Below are 25,052 nucleotides of genomic sequence, written 5' to 3' on the forward strand. Positions count from 1 at the left end.
GGCTCCCTGTAGGTAAAGCACAATTTCTTCCTTTTGAGCTCATTCCTTGTTTTGAAATCCAAACTGGGAGGAGTGTTTTTCTGTTGGTTTATTGGTTTGATGTAGATCCCCTGTAAGGTTTCTTTGGAGGCTGTAATATCGATGAGGGTGAATCCAAATCATGAGCTATCTTGATTGTGTCATCTAGAGTGTTTGGTTTAAGAACCTTAACCAAACCCCTAAATCTATCCTGTAATCCCTCTATGAATAGCATCACTTTTCGCTGTTCTGTCATGTTTGGCACCATAATTGATATATGTTGAAATTCATCAATGTACTTAACTAATGATCCACTCTGACGTAACTAAGCCAAATCCCTGTAATATACTTCAACATCCTTCCTGTCAAAGCGGGTGATCCGCTTAGAGCTGAAAGTCTCGTATGAAGTTATAAGTCCATGATTTTGTGTGAGCAATCCATGATGCCACCAACCATATGCACCTCCCTCTAGGTGCATAGTCGCAAATTTAATAGCTTCCGCTTTAGCCATGGGCTTAAGTGTCAAATAAGTGTCCAACTTGTGTATCCAAGCTCTAGCGGAAGTCTGACCACTACCATCAAAGGTGGGGAGAGTAAGTTTTTTCATAACATGTTTTAAATCCCTATTAGGCACTCTTGGTCTCCGTTTTTGCTGCTGCATATCAGCCTCTCTTTTCTGATTTAAATATTGTACGAAGGTTAGATTTTGTTTGACTTGATCCGGAAACAAATCCTACTCATCAAATGTTGCCATAACATTATCTGGTAACAAATTTGGGGCTGCAGGTGGTACAACTTCCTCTTCTTCAGTATTAAAAACTAGCATCAGAGGTTTGTTCGTGTTATGTGCGGGAGCTCTAGCTGCTCAGGAAGACCCAGCTATACTTCCACCTCCACTATGATGACTAGGAGCCCTTCTTTGGACTTGAAGCAACTGCTGCATAGTACCTGCTAACTACTGAATAGTATTTGCAATGTTGTTTTGTCCATCTCTGATAGCCCGTAAAGTTTCCCATACTTCCCTATCCTATTCATCTCCATTATGTGTCATTTGAATATTGTTTTTTGGTTCAACCTGTCCCAAACATTCGACCTGTTGAGTAATATCAGCTTGTGCACCTGTTTCCAAAATTATTTCCTCATCAACCGAAAAACTATCTTCAATATCAATTTATACTAAGGAATCTGCTTGTTCCAGCTGTAGGTGACTGAATTTATGAAATCTTCTACTCATTTCTGGCTGTCATTTTAGGATGATAATGTTCTGCAAAGAATATTAATTATTTCCCACAAGATGGCAGGTCTTGTGGCTCTAATACCACTATAATAATCTATACCCAAATGGATGATTATGTTGTTGTGTGTTTTAATTAGGAGGAATTTTGTCAAATGGTTTTCTAGCAAACTATTATTGTCTCAGTACCACTGTAATACATGAAGTAAATGCTGCATATTCAACTAAAAGAGTAGAAATGCTGTTTACTCGCATTAGATACCAAAGATGCTCAAAATCTCAGCAAAACAGTTGGTTATACATCCGAACACATACTCCCATGAACTAGTTGCAGGCATTGCATTTTGACAAACAGTTGGCTAACATTCATTAACAATGGACAGTTCCTTATGTGAATTTACAACAACATATAATACCCCTGATCACAAGCTAATACAAAATGCAAATGATTTATAACTATCATAATGTATGATAATCCAACAACCCGACACTTGTTTCAAGACTTCCCCTGAATGCTCCTACAAACTCAATACGCATACTCCTTCCTTGTAAACTGTTACTCCTATCCCCGCAAGCAAGGTGATGGTAGCTAGGCGTTTGAATGTTACGTGCAGGGTAATTACTATGCGTTACAAGCTTTTGCCTCTCCGTGCAAACAACCCGACCTGCTTGGGCATGACTGGAAGGCTGCAGTGAGTTTGACCAAAGATGGTTGCCATGTCTGAAAAGCCACACACCCTCTATACTACTGGAATGTTGTGACGCCACTACAAACCCAATGCCGTCTGTTCAAACCTACAGACACTCCCTCCTAATAGCCCGCATATATTTCACGTGAACCTCACTCCCTTATGCAAAACTGGATGCACGATCTTCTCCCGTCTCCTTGGTACTAAACGCTGCTAACTCTCCTTGCACAATGCAGATAAGCATTCTACATTCTTTGTTATAAGTAATGCCATGTTGATGGTATACAATCCTCATATCGCCATTATTGTATGCTAAGCAAACTGAAATACTTTCCTTGATAACCACTAGTGAAATCTGGATGACTTCACCTCTAAGCGAGACATTGGGGCTACGTCGAACCTCTACGCGAATCCCAAGGGGGTCGCGTCCTTGAGAAATAACCAGTCACATTCAAGCAACCAGAAGTTTTTCGAATATCAAATTCATAAATTCTCATGTGTTGTTAATCCCAATGCAAACTCTCCTTTATAGCCTCGAAGTGTGGAAAAACACGAGGAACAAAGAATGTGGGACTAAACTCCATTTTCGTCCTGTAGTCACTTAAAGTCATTTTATAAAGTAAATAACTTTATAACATTAAAATGACTTAATTCCACTTGCTTTAATAAAGTTTGTGAATAAATTAAATTAAATTCCCATTGTAACTGGTAGGCATCTTGTTAAAAAAATTTATTAATCTATCTGGATGTAGAGATAGATTAAATTGGCGCCCAAATTTCTAGTGTTGAGAAGGGGACATGACAGAGGGCAAGGAGGATCATCTTTAGAAATCTACTGCATGTGAATATAGTAAACCATTCAATAGTTCATATTCTCAGGTCAAACTTCATTTTATAGGTCATTTTGGTAAAGGAATGGGAATGTAGAAAGGAAGCAAAGATGAGATGGGGATGTCTAATGCACACAGAGAAAGATTTATAAAAGAACAAGAAGAGGCCAATTAATTTGTTAGAAGATCAAAACAAACTTCTTATCAACCTCCATGAAGAATGAAAATAATGCAATTGCTCACTAAACCAGTAGTATCCTCCAAACATCCATTCTTGCAAGAACTTGTATTAGAAGTGGAAGAGGAAGAAGTAAAAATTACCTTGCCCACGAAAGACATCCATTGGACATGGCATCTAAAATGGAGGCAAGGGAGCTTGTTGATTAAGGCATTGCACATTGCCTCTATGCTAATAGTTTTCCTTTCAACATGGTGAGATCACCATTTAAGAAGGAGATGGTGGCAGCCATCAATAAATCACTAGCTGATTACACAAGTCCTGTGTATGAAAAGGTGTGCACCACCCTATTGCAAATAGAGAGGACTTTTATAGAAATATCACTTCAACCAATTAGAAATTCATGGACTATTGTTTCTAATGGATAGAAAGATACAAAAGAAAGGTCATTAGTTTAAGTTATTGCAGTATACCCCAAAGGGTCAATGTTTTTTACGGCAATCAATTGTGAAGGAGAAATCAAAGATGCACAATTCGTTTCCAGAACTCTCATTGAGGCCATAGAGATGGTGGATAGAGAGAATATGGTCCAAGTGATTAAAAACAATGCCAAAAATTGTAGGGATGCAGATGTTTTGCTTGAGTGTTGGTATTGTTGGTTCCCAAAACCACAGATTGGAATCCTACAAGTCTTGCCAACTCGATGCTGGGATATCCATCTTATAGCCAACTTAACGAGACTCATCGATGCGATCCAAATCCCCTACGCTTATGGCTTTGCTTTGCCAAGGTAGGTGCATCTTATCCTAGACAACAACTTAGATCCAAGATCTTTATAGCAGATTGGTTAAAATATGAATATAATGAAAACTTCTTAAATGGCAAGAATTATAAAAAACTTTTAAACTTGCAAATTATGAACCGAAAATAATGAATGAATATATTAAAAAAAATTAAATAAGTATAGATTAGTGCAACAAATGAATATATTAATTCTTCAAAGGAAACATATGAAACAATTGCTAGCATATGGATTATGAATCAAGAGTAATATAAAGACCACTACTTAATTAAATGGGCAAACAAAGTCAATATCATAAGTTGAAACATACAACTTTATAAAGTTCAATGTACTTAAACTATAAACAGATTAATAATCCAAACACAACGGACCAATTATAAGGACACAATTTCAAACTACTCTAGAATGCACTTTAACTCCTATGATATGGAGACAAACTAGATATAAATATGGAAACAATTAAATATTTCACAATATCTATGTTTATCAAGTTTAAAATGCAATAATGATCCAATTCACTTATCCAGATCTTAAAATGTATATAGAAATTAATATAAATATTTATAAATGACACAACTTAATAATAGTTTAACTTTGAAACATTTATGCAAATAAGTAAAATAAATACGCTTACTAGTTATGCTGGAATTAAAATTGCAATGAAGACACTCCTTACAGATGATCCATCCAATGCAATTAGATTCAAAATAGCATAGAAAAATCGCACTCCATGATCCAAATCCACGAGCTTTGTTGAAAAATACATTATGTTTCCAATGAAAGAATATAATATATCAAATGCTCATAGGATACGTAAAACCTTGTCTATGAATATGAAATTTTATGAAAATTGTGTGTACTTGTGTTTTACATCTTATATTTAAAAAGATGAAAAGGTGCTTAACAAAACAACACACCCCTTTAGAGCACCTAATCACAATTCACCGGTTTTGCAACGAATCTGATTATGTCGTCATGTATAACCACTTCCACTTTCTCATACTTCTAAAGCATGGCCATGCCTGGAGTCTGGTCAATGTTCAAAAAGTGCGATGAAAGTTCCAAAAATCCCATACAAATCCTCATTTTGTATGTGTTCTTGCAACAAATTCAAAAAGTCCAAGAAACATTAGCCGTTGATTATTAAATGAAACATTAATTGACAAGAGATAACAAGTGGTTTTTCCGTAGATTTCCAACACCCAAACACACGTTGCTTGGTTTTCTTGATAGCATCTACTTTTCACATGGGCACTATTTGAACTCCTTCATTAGATAAGATATTCTGCAAATATCCTTTTTGTTTGTATCTTTCATCTTAGACGTCTAACTGAGCATGCACCTTCACCGTTCATATCAATTAAACACACAGATATGTTCTCTTTTGATTATTGAGCATCTTTTCAACTTTCAATATAATTCTTTTTTTATGTATAGATTCTTCAGTCATCGCATTAATATTAATTTGATGTATTATTTCTGTCCAGGCTTGCGAATTTTGCAATTTTGGCTATGACATCCAAGAATTTGACTCCTTTGATTTTTAAAAACCTACATTATTCAAACTCTATCCAAAATATATTTATGTTGCCGCATGATGCAGGTTTCACATGTTATTTGATCAAAACAAGGCATGCTCAGGATCACAATGGTTGCATTAACAAGGACCTTTCTAATGTTTGGAGTCAATTTCCGTTTGAGGAGTGAAAATATCTTAGAACACAAGGTCATCGGGACATTGCTATTCATATATATAGTTTTGTTGCTCATGTATCTGTGCAGGCATATACCACATGCAAACAACCTACTATCTGATCAATCCTTTTTACTGTGCTTAACGCATTCCTCCAATACCTTAAAAACCATTGTGTTAAGAAAGTCCCTCATACCAATTTGAACTTATTACATCTTGAATGAACACTATTGTCAGGCATAGAATATCTCCACTTGGTAGAGCAAAACTTCATGATTAAACATGTTCATCATCCAATTCAATGGGCACTTCCTTCAAAGGCTCAAGACTTCTCAATTTTATATGTCACCTTTTGGAGGAGTCAAAGAAAGTTCAAAAACTTTCACCTATCTTTGCCAAGTATACTGAGTTGAATTTCTCCGTTAAACCTCACAAGGCCCTATGTCTGGAACTGCCGCGACATTTAGCAAGGTTGCATTGTGCTTCTACTTTCCATCTTTCTCAAATCTGGCACTAGTTTAGTTGATTCTTGTCACAATCATCAAGTGACAGTCAAAGTAGGAGGTTCCAATTCTATTCTTGGCAATGAAGTTGTTATCTCAACACTGGATATTGTGTGACAAGGGGGGGGATATATCCAGCCGGTAATGAAAATAGTATCATCAGTGCCAACAGAGTTTATCATAGCTTGTGATAATCCTGCCCTTGTTAATTCCTGTGATCCCAAATCTATCTCACATAGTCCATGCTCTTTATCTCCTATACAAACCATCTAAGACTAGTAGCTCTAAGTGTTCCTTTGAAGCATCAAGATTTGCAAATAAATGACATCAAGCTTTCCATATTCCTACGCCCTTCTTTAGACATCATAATCTACAAAACAAAAGGAGGGTCTTAGTGAGAGATAAAGTAAAATAGATGAAAAGATGATGAAATGGAGACCCAAATTTGCAAAAATTTGGGTTCCATCCGGTATGACTATATCTTTTGGACACCATGCACCATAAACTCCCTTAACATCGTCATGCAACAAATTGGCATTCAATTAGATTGGGTGAAACAAATATACCAAGAGGGGGATTAGATACAGATGTTTGTGACAAACCATCAAATATCACAATCAATATTTAGATTATTCTCCAAATTGCAGTTGAAAGTAAATTGTAATTATTAAATTTAATTAATTTTAATAAATTTTATGGCATGTTCTATTGTCAAATTGTATATAACATTGCTCAATATTTAGTTACATATTGTTATTAACATGCTTAAATTGTTGAGACATGATTTGCCTTTCATACTATTGTTATGAGACGACTTGTCAAGGTGCATGGGGCATTGAAATAGTTATTTCCAACCAATGGGGTGTATGGAAGGCTTCATATTTAGAGAGGGGCCAAAAGGTCAAGGCAGTGGTCTTGGATAACGGTGGACTCGTGTACAATTTGTATTGGATTTCGTTGAGCCTATCATGACTATGCTTTGCTTTGCTAATACTAATAAACCTTGTTTGGGGGTTGGCTATGATAGCATGGACACAATGGTAGAGAAGGTAAAACTTGCTATTAAAAAACATAAGAGTGACCCCCATAGAATGTGAAACCTTATGCAATAAGGTAGAAAGCATCATTCATCATCGTTTGGAAAAGACGACCAACCCATTGCACCTCCTTGCATATGCCCTATCTCTGAGGTACTATAGCGAGGAAATACTTGCTATGTCAGAAAAAGTAGCACCCTATGCAGATGAAGTTGTTGATGGGTGCTAGAAATCATTTCAAAGACTCTTTAAAGGTGATGAAATGCACAAAAAGTTAGGATAGAGTTTGGCTTATTTGCCTCAGAAGCAAAACTTGGTCCAATTGCAACAAAGGACCAAAACATGGGAGCTATCACATGGCGGTACCTCTATGGTCAACCATTTAAGCATCTATACCCTCCTGCAATCAAGGTCCTCTCACAAGTAAGTTTTTTATTTGCAAGTTCTTCTATTGCTAAACAAAATTGTAATACATACTCCTTTATCCACTCAATGAAGCATAACCAATTGAGCTCAATAAAAGCTCGGTTTACATTCATACCAACTTGCATCTTTTGTCACGTAACGAGGATAACTACAAGGAAGGGTCAGCCAAGCTTTGGAATGCAGCCCCTAAGTGTGTCAATTTCGATGCAACGGTTCAGGATCGTACTACAATCATAGATGATGATGACAACATCATGACACATGGTGCATCTAGAGCAAGTGGAACTACTTTGGGTTCAGATGATTTTGAACTTGCAGCAGTTGGAGATGATGAGGATTTTTATAAGAATCCTTATAATTCTGATTACTGAATCTTGAATCTTGATATATGAGCATTAAATCGAGAGCTAAATTATGATTTTGTAATTGTGATGAATTTCTGATTTGCATTGGAATTATGAATATAGACATATATGATATGGCTTATTAGTTATATAAATTTGAAGTTGTCGGTTTGGATTCTGGTACGGATGTGGGTTTGAGATTCAGATTCGTAATTCCAAAATTCATCCAAATATTTTTTGGGTTGGGTTTGGATTTGTTTTGGGCTCATCCATAACAAAACATATCTTTTTAAAATATATGTATATGTGTGTGTGTGTGTGTATATGCAACAAAAAATAAGTCCCTACACCATTCTGCTAATAGTAAAGCAACAGAGGAAAATACACCACCATATCTATGTTTCAATATAATAGGATATTAATTGCATCATTTAGCCATGCATACAACATCATACACTTCCTTGGTCACATGCATGGGACATATTTCCATATCAAGGAACAGTTTGAGAGTGTAAGGAATCATCAAAAGATAAGTGCAGTTATCTGAATTTTTTTTTATATTAGTTAGAGGATTTCTAACCAAGCTAGATCAAAAGTTGAGATCCAAATTTGAAGCCCTAGATTCAAATAATATATCATAGTTTTTTTAAAGAAATTCCTTTACAATCATCAATTTGGACTAACCAATTGTCAATTTGCATTTCTTCTAAAAGAAAGTTTTCATCGTCACTCACAAATGCATAAATGACATATAAACCAATTTTTTTGGCCTTTTCAGTGGTCACTTCAAGGGTTGGGAGGATCGAATAAACCAAATTAGGCAAAAATTTAAAAAAACTTAAAAAAGTAAAAAACAATTTGTTTTGAGACCAAATTCAGCTTGGATTCAGCTGCTGGGCAGCGAATTCTTCAAAATTTGCTCCAAATTCTGCCCAGATTCCTCTGTCAGAATTTGCAGTGAATCTGTGGCTCTCTACGAGACTTTGGGGAGAATTTGACAAGGACCAGACTTTGGACAGAACCGAACCAGACTTTGAGGGTTGCTGGAGAGAATCTGGTAACTTAGAATATTAGTGAACCATCAATTGGCATTTAATATTTATCTTGATCAATGAGATATATATATCTGTGTGTGTGTGTGTGTGTGTGTGTGTGTGTGTGTGTGTGTGTGTGTGAATCCAAACACATCCAACCCCCCTCCCACGCGCCTCCCCCCCCGCCCCCACCAACTAAAAAAATTGAGCATCTGACATTCTCGCACCCAAATCAGCAACTTAGCTTTAGACCATTACAATGTTATGTCCCTCTCCAATAGTCTCCACTATCAGTAGATCCAATCACTATTACTTTGCATAGATTTTTGTATCGTACTACTAAATTACGTTCATGATTCCAATGCAAAAGTGTGATCAGCTATTTTGACAGATATTGTGAAAGCAAAACATGTGGACGAACTAGCTACAAAATATTATAATGCCTGAAGCATGTGATACAGAAGTTCTGATATGCTATTTCTAAATATGCTATATGTAGATGATATTAACCATGTTTATTTGAATTGTTGTCAAAATGATGGGATACCTAGGTGGTGGATCAGATAAGTACCAACAACGAAAGTTTTAGCCTGATGTTTTTCAAATCAAGAATGACAATATAGGGATAATAACAAAATAAAAACAAAAAGTTTATGATTAACACAAGAAAAGAAAAGCTTCATAAAAAAATTATTCACAGAAAAATTAAAAGCAAGATCGTTGGCATAATGTACAAGATAATTCCTACAGTTGTTTTGGAATTAGCAAAAAGTACTACAGAAGACATCTAGATCAATCTAGATATAGAAAGCCATGCATACACTGCAGCACTAGTCATCAATCATGGAACCTAAGTCCCAAGCTATGCCGAATTTCATCTATGAAGTTTGAATTTCAGCAAATCTTTACCCTTTTCGGACTTCATCTGAATTTTATGCTAATTAATATAATATTCTTATTTATAATAGTATTATTTTATTGAAAAATAATGTTCAGTTATTTAATTAAATTATTTAGCAATGCCAAACTATTTTGACAATTTTGTGGATATAGTGCTTAAAATAAAAAATAAATAAATTTATATAACTTAAATTTAATGTCAATTCTTTCCGAATTTTTACCCTTGCCGAATTTTATATAAGTTAAATTTAATGTCAATTCTTTATAATCAACAAACTCAAATTTGAATTCGAACCTTGTAACTTAGCATGGAACTGTTGCTACAAAAACAAAATGAAAAATTTTAGAACACAAACAAAAAATTTATGAAGAAGCACAAGAAAAGAAAAGTTTGATAAAAGAATTATTCAAAGATAAACTAGAAGCAACATCATTGGCGTACTATCGGAGACTATTCCAACAGTAATCCTTGGAATCAGTGAAAAGTGCTAGAGAAAATGTCAAGATCAATCTAGGTATAGAAAGCCATGCGTACACTGCAAAGGAATAGGTCTCAATCATGAAACTGCTGATACAAACACATCATGACAAATTTGAGATCACAAAGGAGTTTTTAAGTGGATCTTTAAATAAGTGGTCAAGAAAGTTCAAGGCAGCCTCCATGGCAGGTGTAAATACTTCAAGAGTAGAAGTATTAGATTATAAACTGGAATATGGTAGATTGGGATGTCCTATCGTGGCTTATATTAAAAGATCATAAAAATCATGTCAAATATGGCATAAACAAAGCATACATCATAGCACCACCAAAGAGGCATGTCATAAAGCTTGCTAGCTTGATATTATTTCAAATCATGTGATTGATGACAATGAGAATTTAAAGAAATGGCTTTGATATGCTATGCTAGACAGTTATTATACATTTTCGGTTGCTTCAACAACAAACAGGCATTGCTTCAGTACTTTTTCCACTACTTCAACAACAGACACATATAGCAGCCTTCAATACTTCTTTCCTCTACCTAGATAAGTTGTGACATTTATTAGTGAAATAAGTGCAATTCCATTTTAGAAGAAATCATGGTCTATGGACTATGGACTAAAAAACAAATCTACCAAACCACAAAAACAACAAATTATTTTTAACATTTTCTTATGTCCTTGCCCAATCATTGTAGCCTTCCCCCATGGCTCATTTTATTTTTCAGATGCCTAATGTACATAGTATGCAATACCAGGAAAGTATAAAGCTATACTTACTAAAAATTTATGCCAAATGTAGTCTTTTTAGAAACAATGAAAATTATATAAATACAAACAGCAAGGTAGAAAGCTATTATGTGGAAATGCCAAACTAAAATTGTATCGAGGAAAAAAGCACAACTATTGAGCATATTTAACAAATTCAGATTCATCCAGATGTTCTGGAACATTCAATCTGTCCAATTTCAGTCCAGATTTTTTGGATCAGATACATATTTATCTATCTTTTGATATTATCGAAGCCTAAAACACTCTTAATCATTTATGCAAATCTTTATGTCAGTTTTCCAAACCTGGTAACTATGCTGTTGAATAACATTATCTCAGATTCAAGCTTCCTTATAATACTGCCTTGGCTCATTGTTCAAAAGTTCACAAATCTCATTTGAAAAAAAAATACAGCATACTGGAAAAAAAACAAAGAAGCAAAAGATAATCGCATTGCTTTACCTTTATACCTAAAAGGGTTGCATAGAGCAGAAAGTTGCAACTTTCATCAAAAACTGCATTTGGTTGTGGTACATTTTCTGTTTTCTCTATCTCCTTCTCTACAGCCATTCGTCGTCCAAAATCTATTGCATCCAAGCGATATAATGGTGCATCACTTCTTTGTAAATCTTGTGCAACCTAGAAAAAATGTAAAAGAACAGATTAAACCCCCTCCTCAGAAAAAGCGCACACCTCTCATGTTACATGATATCAAATGCTCACAATAAGGTTGATACCTCAAGGGACTCATCATATGTTCGTCGTAATTTTCCACTCAGAAACCAAAACACTCTCACCCTTCGATCAGGCGAGGTGGTTACAAATTGTTTGCCATCAGAACTAACCTTTATAAACAACAACAAAATAATTAGAAAATAACACCTCGCCATAATTCAGAAATTAATATAAGAAATGACCTTTCAAAATTGTGAGGAGACAGTTGCACAAAAGAAGCAAGATCGAAATGAAATATATACTTAATGGGACAGCATACCTTATTGATGACAGACAAGTTACAACAAACAAATACCAAAAATGGGAATAAAAGAAAACCGAGAAGTATTCATTGAAAAGCATTAAAGATATATTACAGTATGGATCTTTGGATCTCTGGGTGAGCATACATTGTATATTCTTAAAAACTTCCAACTAGTACAGGTTCAAGTCAGTGTAATGGTAGAACATATCCATAGACTACATGTGAATAAGACAAGACAATGAAAAAAAATTAATAAGCAATTCTATAACTCTTCATTTTGGTTCACCCCCTATCCATAACGTCAAGGCCACTCAACCACCTTTCCCAGTGAAAGAGAGGCAAGGAATAGCAACTTGATTTTAGGGATCAAAAGCTTGTAGTTATCATTGTGGAATAATGGTACAAACCAAGAGAAAATAGAACAATCTTTAGGTGCAGGGATGTAGATAGAATTAAAATCAATCTGGTAGTTCAATGTACTCCGATTTGTCAGTTGCTCAATGGTTATTTTCTAGTCAAACCCTGTACAGAGTATCGACTAATCCCAACCTTTCATATGATGGTTTCACAATTTTAAATATAATAAAATATTGAGTTTCGTGCTCAAAACCTGGCAAAAATGTACTGATTCCAAGCATATTAAGCACTCACTGAAATGTTATCTTATAAAGGTATATTCTGATCATCGTCAAGGTGAGACTGATGTACCTTTGTTATATACTATTATGCAAGAGTTGTTAGTTTGAATAGATAATAGCTACACAGATTTCCAATTGCATGCCATTTATTTTGATTATTCTAGCTTTTCTCTCTATACATTCCATCTTCAAATTCTCAACACAAATATCACAATTTCATGTATGATATATTAATTACCCCTAGATCACCATTTGCTTAACATCTTGGTTAGTTGTTAATTTCTTCAACACATCATTTCTAATTTCATAGCATACAAACAGCTCACAATTTGATCTCAGAAATTTGGGATGAAGGTAGAATTTGTGTTCCTTAAGCCTACGAAAAATTCAAACTTTGCTCAATAAAAGTAGATACCTTGTTAACTTTAGAGTAGACTTATTAATATTGCAACAAAAAGTAATAAAAGTAATGTATAGTTGATATTTGTAATGATGAATATTAGTGTTTTGAATTTAACAGAATTCAATCCTATCGTTTGAAATTAGAATCCTCTATGTTTGGGATTAGCTTCATTTTTGAGTAATAAATGAAGTTAATATTTGGTCAGTTTGAGCCTTTGAGCAATCCTAGCTATGAGATGTTAAGGATTTATAGTTTATGGTGTTGAAATTAAGCTACAGGCTACGTTTTTCTATTATTTGAATGTAATGAGTAGATCAAATCAATGCTATGGTATTGTGTGGTTGACAATGTCCAGGGATTTGAATGACTCTATTATGGTCATAACATTTGATGTTTGATATCAACACTCATGAATATATATCATGCTTTCAACATTACTATGATTTTGGGGTGAAATCATTAGTTTATATTGTCCATTAGCCTCTGGTCAAAGTTAAGACTCGCCATGTATGATTGTTTCATCCATGAGGTGAATGGGTATGTTTGTGTCATCTCTCATCATACCCCCTGTGAAGGAATGTACCAGATATCAGTGTTAATTGATCACAGCCTTACTGATTAAATCAAACTGCAGATTCTAGACAGCTAAGTGAAAGATGACAGTAATTTAATAGAATGATTCAATATTAATTTAAGGGAAATAATCATTCAAAATAAATAAAGAAAATATTAAAGATGACAATCTTCTAAAATAAAAGATAATTAAATTGTAATTAAGGGCCAAGAGATTTCACTCCTTCAAAAGGGCAAAATAATGAAAAAGCATGACTCCTCCCTCATATGAGAAGATATAAAAGGGACAAGGATACATTTTTAATGGGGATCCAAAAAGGATAAAGGAAATAAGTCTTTGTTCTATAATTAGAAAAAGGAGGAATGAGAAGTGCATCTCTGATTTAAGTACAAAGTGCAGATCTGATAGTGAAAGGATGTTTCAATTTCAACAGGTAGAAACACTAAAGTGCAGTGTGACACGGGTACTGGGGATGTTGAGACAGATTTCCGGGACGGGGTAAAACGGGCTTCATTTTTTTTTTTTTTTAGTAGTAGTACTATAACATACTATACATATAGTACTTGAAATGCTAGTTATAAAATGATGTATAACACTATAAGAACTAAAGATACCAAATATTTGAACATAACAAAGTTGCAACACACCCAGTATAGAATATAGTATACTTGACCATCAAACATTGAAGTTTTCATTTTGAACATTGAATATTGATTTACTAATTACTATTAAATATTCAAATTATTGGCAAATAGACGATTATGATTTATATTATATGAAAAATCTCATAAAGATGATTACAATGAGTAGCATGATATCAAAACAAGTACAAAAAACATGTCAAAATGTGGTGAACAGTAGTCTCTAATCATCTCCCAAGGAAAACTCCTTGTCACTAGAACTACTAGACTCCTCAAGGTTACGATCCGCCAAAGGAACACCAATCAGCCCTACATTTCTAGCTGCTGCTGCAGTCTTGTACAGACTTGGGACAGGGGGCGCACTAACATCCCTGGGACGGTTGAGGGACTGTTGGGCTTTTCCCCCATCTTCGTATATCTTTCCCATGTTCCTCCATAATGTGAATGGGTTTCCCCTTTTGGAAAATTAATGAATAGAGGCATCTTTTGTATAGAGTGCTTTGTTAATTAGTTTTATATTTAATTATATTATCTTAATAATATTATATTCAAATATCTGACATATTATTGTTTAATATATAATTACTATATATTGTTAATTATTATTATGTCACTATATTAATAATAGCATGTTATTAGGCAACAACCTACAACACAATAGTAAATTGTGAGCCTCTTATCTAGGAGGTCTTGCGTTTGAGTTTACCCGAACTTAACAAATAATAATTTATTTATTTCAACAAATAATAATAATTAATCTTGAGAACCAACCCATAGTCTAGTGGTGAATTGGGGTGACCTCCATATAAGAGACCTTAAGATCCACTCTCACCTACTCATATATGTGACCTGGGCCACTTTGCCTAAAAAAAAATAATAATTAATCTCGATAAGTAGGAGATAATTTCCACAAGTCAAATTATGATATTGCTCTCAAAATTTAACTATGTAGTTTTTTAGTCAAACTCATTGACCCATGTTTCATTAGTGATTCACACGAATCCATCTCTCATGAGAGTAAATCGAACCCTTAGCACTCATTGGATCAAGGTGATGCTCATAGAGGTGAAGCATTAGGACTTCTCGGGAGATCATCCATCCTAGTACTACTCCAACTTGAGGACGCTTAACTACAAAGTTTCCTCCATGGTTAAACCCACTCTGCTTGCAACCCCATTTGCAAAACATTCACCCAAGTGTTGTGCCTTATGAACCATTCATTAGAAAGTCCCTTAAGCTCATCAATTGATAAGTAGGAGATCTTTTCCACAAGTCAAATTATGATATTGCTATTAGGATTTAACTGTGTAGTTTTTGAGTCAAACTCAATGACCCATGTTTCATGAGTACTAATTCATACAAATCCATCTCTCATGAGAATAAATGGAACACTTAGCACTCATTGGATCTAGGTGATGCTCAAACCTCAATTATGAGTAGTGACTGTTATATCGATATCCAATATGATGATCCTGAAATGGTAATTTTAACTTGAGTTTAGAGCTGCAATACATTCATAAATATAAACTTATCAACATGAAAATATTTAAACATTTTATTCAATTTAAAAAGATAAACTTATCTTGGTTTGTTGTAGCACTTTATTCTCCTCTAATAGGCATTTCATTGCTCCTTGATGCAAAAGCCAGGAATGTCTTAATACTCACCAAGAATGTCTTCTACTAAGCATGATGATGTTGAGAATGCCCTTGGTGGCTGATATTCACTAAGAATGCCCTTTGTGGCCAAAATTCACTAAGAATGCTCTTTGTGGCCAACATTCAGTAAGAATGCCCTTTGTGGCCGACACTCACTAAGAATGTTCTCTGTGGCCGACACTCACTAAGAATGTTCTTTGTGGCTGATACTCACTATGAATGCCCTTTGCGGCCAAAATTCACTATGACTGCCCTTTGTGGCCGACATTCACTATGAATGCCCTTTATGGCCGACATTCACTAAGAATGCCCTCTACGGTCGACGTTCAACAAGAATTCCTTCTATGGTGTGAATGTGATCCAAGATAGCTACAAGATACTTAGGCAAGGAAGGGACATTTTAGTCAAGTTTGGGGAACTCCTCACTTCTTATCATTAGGAACTTAAGTTCCTTAACGTTGATCTCAATGCACAGAGCATGATTGAAGTTGACTTAGATGTTTTATGCGATTGTGCAATCATTTCTTAAATAAAATTGTACTACAATTATTTGCATCTAATGACCAACAGGGAACGAGTGTTGTAAGGTCTAGTGACTAAAGGTGATGCAATCGTCAAACAACTATGAGATTAAGGCCGTATGTCAATGAACATTTCCAATAGCTGACATCCAAAATCACTACTAAGAACGGGAAACTTGATGAGAAGGAAGGCTTTTTATTAGAGTTTGTGAAATTTATCCGTTTACAACTTGGGGCAGAAACTTTGATTTTAGCATAACTAATATCCTCACAAGCTACAAGACTTCACTCGGTAGTCTACAGAACAAGATGGCAGAGTGTAGCAGCGTTACTTTTGGATATGCAGATGTTCATTACACAACACACAAGAGAACCAAATGCAACAGTTCTACATAATCATTGCCAAAGTTCAGAGAATTTGTAGACACAATATGAAGATTCCTTCTAGGTGTCTAGGGCATTTATTTTTCATGGATTTTAAGAATAGATATGGTCTATGGGAGATTGCATGTAGAAGCAGAACACTTTGTAAATGATTACTTTTGGAAATGTGGATGTTCGTTGCACAACACACAGGAGAACCAGATGCAACAGTTCTACCAGAATCATCGCAAAAGTTCAGAGAATTTGTAGACACAATATGAAGATTCCTTCTAAGTGTCTAGGCGCTTATTTTTCATGCTTTTCAGGAATAGATATGGTTTATGGCAGATTGCATGTAGAAGCAAAACATTTTGTAAATAGAGGCAAACGTGTACCTCTATAAACGCTTCATGCAATCAAGTTGCAAGTGCATTAGGGTGTGGTTGAGGGTTTCCCCCTTTCACTCCACCTTTCTCTCTCTTCTTTTCCTATATAAAGGAGAGAATTCGTTGTAAATAATCATTTTTGTCTTGTACAAGGAGATTATGTTGAATTTACTTGTGACTAAAAAACTTGTGTTTCTTGATGCAAAATTTCTGAAATGAATTGAACAAGCAAGTGTTCCCAAACTTTGTGATGTGAAGCTTGAGATAAATTGGTGTATTCTTATGTTGAATTGATCGATCTATCTTTGATTCAATTTATAGTTTCTTTGTCTAAATCATTTGAGCATTCAATTTGGTTTCTTGATGACTTTGCGCTTCAAGAAAAGGGATTGTTATAGTTAGAAAGTGGTTGCAAATACTCAAAGTTAAGGTCTTTGAGCTTTAATTTTATTTATCTTATTTCAATTCAGGACAGTTAGCAAAAGGCTTTGCACTTTGCTACATATTCTAATTTTTCATCAAATCAGATTAATCGTGAGAGACTTTGGGCCCTTATTATTAATCTATCAAATATAATCATAATCATTCTCTTAGGAGTTATTCTTTAGTCAACCATTGAACTACCTATGTTACCATAGTAGTAGATGCCTTTTGTTAAGTTTCAAGTAGTTATTTTTCTGTACATCATTCCTGAAAAAAGACTAGTTGACTTAGAGAACCACCCATTTTACCAAATTCAATTAAGTCTCTATTTAAGCCACCTGTGGTAAGAAGGGAAACTCTCCTATTGCTGAGAGGACAGAATTATCTCATTATACCATTGCCTAAAGTCACAATTTTGTAAATTATAGTCTTTAGTGACTTACCAAAATTTTAGCCAACAATGTTGCCCCACTGGGATTTGTGGAAGAGTTTTAGCTCTTCCTCCTTGTTGGTCACAAACCTATGGACTCCTATTTTTCTTCCCATCTCACACTTCTCTCTTCTTCTCATTATAACTAAGTTACCAGATTCTCTCCAAGACCTAGGAATTCCTGGTTCAATTCTCTCAAAAGTCTGGTCCTCGTCAAATTCTGTCAAAAGTCTGCTGTAGAGACTGAATTTTACAAGGAATTCTTTGAGAGGAACCCTAGCAGAATTTAGATGACTTTTGGGCGACTTTGGTTTCCAGCATAGGAACCCGGACAGAATTTCAAAGACTTTTGAGAGGATTTGGTTGAAAAGCACCCTTTTGTTTACTTTTTCAAAAGGTATTTCTTACCAAATTAGACTCAAGCGCATGATTAGACTCAAATTACTAATCATATTTAATTCAAATTAAATGCTACTTGAGAAGAGGAATCAAGATGTATAAAAGTGACATGCATCTATTATGGAATGTATGAAATACACCATATATCATGCATATAGCCTAACATGTATAGAAAACTGCAGATTGAACAAAATCTAAAGAGATCTTTACTGTGGATAATTCTAGATCCAAAGCTGCTTTGTTTGAATCAGCCAGCATAAGAGTTAATCTGCGAAGCTTACAATATAGCAACAATCACAACCTTGGCCTTACATAGGCCTATAGCATTACTTTTCATGCTTCTACTTTGCAACAACAAAATGATGATGATTTGTTTCATGGTTTTTGAAGATATTTGATCAATGGTGGCTGATTATTAATGATTATGTTATTTTTTTTGATCTAAAACATTGATGTGGTGGTGCATTTTGCTATATTGCTTAACTATTAGCATAATAGTGTAGGAGCTTATTTGCTGCTGCATCTATGTACATATATATACATATATTTAAAAACATTTATTCTTGTATGGACGAACCCAAAACGAATACAAACCCAACCCAAAAAAAAATTGAACGAATTTTGAACCCGGATCAGTACCCAAATCCAAACTAGCAACTTAGCATAATAATGACAAGACACGTTTTAGAGCACCAAAGAAGACACAAGTCAAAAACCAAAAGATTAAAAAAATTAAGATTTATCTTTTAATTACCTAACTCAGCCTGATACATACGTTGTGACTCGCAACTTGGCAAGTTGCATGCTTAACTTGTGCAAGTCAGGTCATTCTAACTATGTATGTGAGTGTGTTGTTGTCATTGTTTCCTAACTGTTGAGACTTACTTGCCATATATTGCTTTGTCATTGCTCTATGTTTTTAATCACTATAAATATGGACAACTTTATCATATTTTGATTGCTATTTTCGTTGCTGCTTATGCCTTTATCTTTGTTTTCTGATTTTTGTTTATCTGTGTCGATCTTCTCTTAATCTCGATATGCATACTCCTATCCTCCTCTTCTATTTGTTTCTATTTCCTATCAAATGCCCAAGAGATGTATCTCAAAAAAGAGGGGTGACTTTACAGAAAGAGGTTGTTGGTTGGCCCCATTATAATTTATTTTACCTTTTTATATTAATTTCTCCAAAGAGCAATAAGATGAGTGGCTTGAAGTACATATGGTTGGCCCTCTATTAATTAAATATTATTATTTATTTTTTCCTTATGTATTTACCCCTAGTCGACTAGAACCATCTAGTCGCCTAGGGTTTATTATCAAAAGGCACAATTTTGTGAGTTGCTTTTGCAAGGACATGACATAGTTGGAAAACCAAAATTAAACTACAAGAGGGTTAAAAATTTAGAAAGCATTACAAAGCAAGAAAGGCCACACACCTAATAGAGAAAAGGGCATTACTTTGTTTTTGCAAGGACATGACATAATTGGAAAACCAAAATTAAACTACAAAAGAGTTAAAAATTTAGAAAGCAATACAAAGCAACCAGGGCCACACACCTAACAAAGAAAAGGACATTACAGCCCTATCAATTTCCACCAAGTGATCTAACAAATGGGAAATCTCTAGAGCTCAATGCCCCATATCCACTATATTCCAACCCTGCACATGATAAGAAGCCCATTTGGCCAACCAATTTGCAATTTCATTCCTCTCTTGAACTGTGACTAAAAGAAATGGTTTCCAAGGAGCAGCACAAGCAAAGAATTTGTCTAATCACCATAGCTAAATGCCATTAACATCATTTAGTTGTTGTTCGTTCAAAAAGTCACCGCCATCTTATAATCTAACACAAATAATCATCGTCCATCCAAGAGCACAACTATGCTCCATCACATACAAAATCAGAAGAGCCTTTATTAGTATTAAAACCTTTAAAAATTGAGAAAATGAACTAAATGCATCCAGAGCTATCACAACCAAGTCCACCAATACCAACATGACCAAGATTCTCTTGACATGAATCATTAGTGTTGATTTTGAAAACTCCCTCAAGAGGAAAGAACACCTCCCCAAAGAGAAAAATTAAACCAATTACAGATATCAACTATTACATCCCAATTTTTGCTAAATTTTTTAACTACTGCTATAGTTGTTTGTGCATTTCATGTAAAGTCAATTGACAGTTAAATTGGTTATGAATCATGTGAAAGAGTAAGATGGTTAACCGTTAGGATTTCATGTGAAGATGACATGTTAGTTATCAGTTAAGAATTAAGATATTGTTATATTTCTATTTCGAAATGTTGAGAAGTTGGTTATCCTTTCATAAAAAATGGAATGGTAGCTAGCCGATATGATTTATAATTAAAAGCTTGTTAAAATAACTTTGAATATTTTGAAGAATATGATATTACGACATTGATGAGGAATCCGAAGAGCAACAGAAAAGGAGCAAGCATCCAAGGGTGGGATCATGGAAGAAGACTTGAAGGATGAAATTAATCTAGAAGAGCATGGTGCCACTCTGGGAGCATGCATAAAAATGGTGGTAAAAACGGGTGACTTCTTTATTTCAGAAGGAAATGTGTATATAGATCTTTGGTTAAGAAGTGCACTGAAGAAGGGAAGGAAGCGCCATACCGACCCAAGCCAGATGCATTGTGTCAACTAATATCAAATCTAGTGGAAGCCCCGACACCGAATAGAGAAGTAGTATGGTAGTGGATGATAGCTATAATGGTGTGGATGCACACCTTTAGTGGACAAAATATGACTGTACCTTGGGATATGTTGTGGGATGTGTTGTGGGAATGAAAGCCATGAAATGCCTTCTTCAACTTGCATGTGTCAATATGCCTCTAAGGCCAAGGTTTGGTATAATAAAGAAAAAAGCATAAAGAGAGGACAAGGCGAAGAGAATGAGGACAACAACCAACTTCAAAAGAAGACAAGAGCTCAAATAAAAGAAGAGGAAAGAAGAAAGATAATAAAAATATAGAAAAAAATACTTCGAGAAATTTAAAGGAAAACACAACAAAGTAAGTAAAAAGAGGTGGACGACCGCAACGATAGAGATAAGGTATGTCATTTTTACAATTGAGCAAAATCAAAAGGATAAAAGTTAGAAAGGTTGGCATAAAAAGAAAGGGGGCTGGAAAAATAAAAAATAAAAAGTAATAAGTAAACGAGTAATGCTAGAAACATGAATCTATACTAGTAATTATATGTTATGATAAAACCCTAAACCAAAAGAGAATCAGTAAAAGATCACTCGTTTGAGTAAAAGGAATTTTATGCAAGGCGAAGAAGGTTGAAAGTACAGAGTTGGAAGGAAGTCGTACAGTGTACAAACAAGGAGTTGCAGTGTTCAACAAATTTGATCTATACAATTGGTAGTGATGAAGATGACAGTCGAATGAGTCGTACAAACAGTAAAGAGCACACACAATAAGGAAAGTGACATTCTTACAAGTTGTATAAGCAGCAGTTTGATTGTATACAATGGCAAGGGAGGTGGCACGTATACAAACCATACAGGCAATGGTGGAGCAAACAACACAAAGTCATACAAACATCAATCCTACATCATACCAAAGGAGTAGAGGAAGTGATAGTCGTACGGCCCACTTTACGAAGAGTTGTACGATTCATAAAGCCACCATTGGCATTAGGGAGGACAAGAAGAAAATATGTTGCACAGATCTAGAAAGGCATTCTGACCAATAAGGCAAGATGCTAAAGGGCTAATGCAAAAACCCTAAAAAAGGGTAGTTACGACATTAGCTATAAAGCTACAAACATAACTAAAAAAATGTTATAATCACAAATGGCATCACAGATGGGAACTTCAAGCAAGAAGGGAAAGGCATAGAAAGGTAAAGATGAGTAGATTAAAGTAGAGAATCTCATGTTCAAGAGTGTTATAGGAAACGAGTGTAGAGCCTAGTAGGAGAGCACTCAAGAAATTCACCCCTTGAAGGATTCGTTGAGAAAAGGTGAGGTAGATTAAATTGTTCTTATGCCCATCTTGATCCTTAGATATTTTGATCTGGTATTATGCACCATGGTTCATGGTTATGACAGAAGTACAGACAAGTCTACAATAAGATACTTTGACCAAACAATGATGGTGTCATACTCATCCAAGGAGTTTAACAAGGTATTTGGCATGCTTAACAAAGGACCTTCGACAACCAAACCATATTCCAAGATAGACTTAGAGGTCCAAAAGTTGTTGAAATGTATGTGTAGGCAAGACCTCACAAAGAAACAGTGAGACAGTTTATGGAATGGCAGTGCATACTATACTTGTTGAAAAGAAAGCTCACGAGAGGGAGCAAGGCATCTGATATCGCCATATGGGAGAGTTTACAATTAGGGACAATTATTGTCTATCCATATTAAGGATTTCCTACAGCTGAAGAACGAGACATTTTAGATGCCACACCATACAATTTCCCTATTCCTCGAGACACCACGCATGTAGGTAACACCAGAGCACTAGCATACTTTTGTTCCAACTAGTTAGGTGGAACCATATAAAATTACCATGAGTTACTGGCTTCATCTGGATACCTTCACATTACATAACTTTGAACAATTATCGAAGAGGGTTAAACAGGTGTCACCGCAAGCACCAAGGATGGAGAAGAAGACGATATGAATTTGGAGGAGGTGGAAACAGCAAAACAAACACTTTCCTCTTCCAAAGTGATAGTTTTGAGGACAAGAGGATCTGCATGATACCTTGTCGCCCTCGGGCCCACAAGACGGAGATGTAGAAGGCGTAAGGGGCAACACAAGGAAAGGAAGTACGAGAGACATTTGAGGATGTCAAGTTTGTATCTCTATAGGACAAACCCCTACAACGTAGTGCCAGATGAGTCATCCTCAAAGTACTATATGAGACCGTACATGAGAGTGCTACACAAGTGAAGGGGGTCATATGAAAGGAGTTGGTTGTACAGATGAAGTTCGCATGAAAGTATTAAAGATGGAAGCCCTATATACAGGAAGGCTAGATCGGGAAGAGATGGTAGTCCACGCAGGAGTGTTAGCCCATGAAGGGGAGATAGTCGTCCTCGGGCCCACAAAGGGGAGATCGCAGTCCAGGCTAACGAGGGGGCAATACAAAGAGATGATGCACAAAGGTAAGCAATACTGTCAAAGGCAGGGATGGATCTCAGGAAAATGCACCAAGAAGATCTTTAATGTGTTGTCTTGCATTTTGTCACCACAAAATGTTAGTAATAGCACGAAACTCTTTCAAGCTAGTTTTGCATTTCTCTAAAGCTTGAATTTGATATTCAATTGTTTAATGTTGATCAATTGATCCATTTCAATTCGTATATCAAATATTTTTACTAAAGGCCTTCATCAAGTCTTTTTCGTTTTGCTTTCTATCGAGCCTTTGCTTGATTTTTGAAGCCTTCATCCTCCGTTCTTTGTTTTTGAGTTTGCATTTGTTGGTTTTTAGTCCTTTGGTTTTGCTCATGTCATGCCTTTCGTTTTTCCCTTCGATTCGGTCTAACCTAGAGCTCAATCGAAGTTGTCAGTCAAGAGATATGCCTATTTTAGTGCTTCAAAAGTGAACTTTTTTGGTGCAACAACACGAATTAAAAATTTGATGTTATATTTTTAATTTGACTTTCACTTTTTGATAAATATAACTTAAATTCAGTTTTTGTTATGTTTTTAAGTTACTTTTACTTCAATTTTTTTTACTTAAAGTGACTATATTTTTTGTTATAATTTTAAGTTGAGTTACTTTTTAATTTTTCACTTAAAGTAAATATATAACTATATAGTTCCAGTTTAATTTTTTATTTTTAAATCAAATGCTTATTTAAATGTTACTTTTTAAATGATGTTTATATGTTATATTTTTTAATATGATATATAAATATTGGTTATGACCCATTTAGTAACATTTTTATAAATTTAAGTGAATTAAATGACTTTAAGTTATCAAAAGTGGACATTTTACATGTCATTGCATATAAAGTTCAACTTGGTGGACCTTTTTGATGTCATTACATCAAAAGGTTATCAAAAGTGGACCTTTTTTATGTCACTACATCAAAAGTTAAGTTTTTATGTCTTTGCATCTAAAATGTGAGATGTAACTTAAAATGTGCAATTGCATCTAAAGGTCCAATTTTGATTGCTTGCACATTTTAAAATATGCTATTGACCCAAAAAGGTCTTATTTTAACTAAAAGCATGTTTTAAAATGTGTATTGACCTCCAAAAAGTCCGATTTTGAAGAAATACATGTCTTTGCCCTCCAAGATCCCGATTTTGATCATAAATAGAGATTTACTTGATGGTTTTGCATGAGATTTTCTCCAATAGGGTCATTTTTTCTTAGCAATGGATTTTCCAACATCAAAAATGGATTCATCTTGCTAAAAGACATTTTCTAAGCTCTATCCAAGGGCACATTTTTGAAAAAAATTCAAAAAATATCATTTTTGGCTCAAGTTTTGGCCCAACAAGGAATCAATTTGGCTTTCAAGTGTTTTACATTACATTGTGACTCATGTTTTGGTGTTTAAAAGCCAAAACGTTTTTGTTTCATGCCTTTTATGAATCACTCTTTTGCTTAAAATGCCCGGAAATTTGGGGTTTTAATCCACTTATATGCGCTTTGAAGCCACTTTTTTGCATTTTGATCCATGTATATCCATTTGGG

At 34.8% G+C, this 25,052-nt stretch overlaps 1 protein-coding gene across 1 annotated transcript in view; it reads right to left on the reverse strand.

The window, feature by feature from the left end:
* Window positions 1–25,052, reverse strand: part of CYP71 (cyclophilin71) — a 234,559-nt gene that overhangs the window by 77,069 nt on the left and 132,438 nt on the right. The window contains exons 7-8 of the mRNA XM_089799754.1: window positions 11,677–11,784; window positions 11,402–11,578 (exon numbers count right to left, since the gene is read on the reverse strand). Coding sequence (XP_089655880.1) covers window positions 11,402–11,578; window positions 11,677–11,784 — 285 coding nt within the window. The remainder of the gene's footprint in view (window positions 1–11,401; window positions 11,579–11,676; window positions 11,785–25,052) is intronic.

This window comes from Cupressus sempervirens, chromosome 9 (genome assembly GCF_028749045.1).
Source record: "Cupressus sempervirens isolate cs-2001-9-10 chromosome 9, ASM2874904v1, whole genome shotgun sequence".
In the NCBI taxonomy this organism is placed as follows: domain Eukaryota; kingdom Viridiplantae; phylum Streptophyta; class Pinopsida; order Cupressales; family Cupressaceae; genus Cupressus; species Cupressus sempervirens.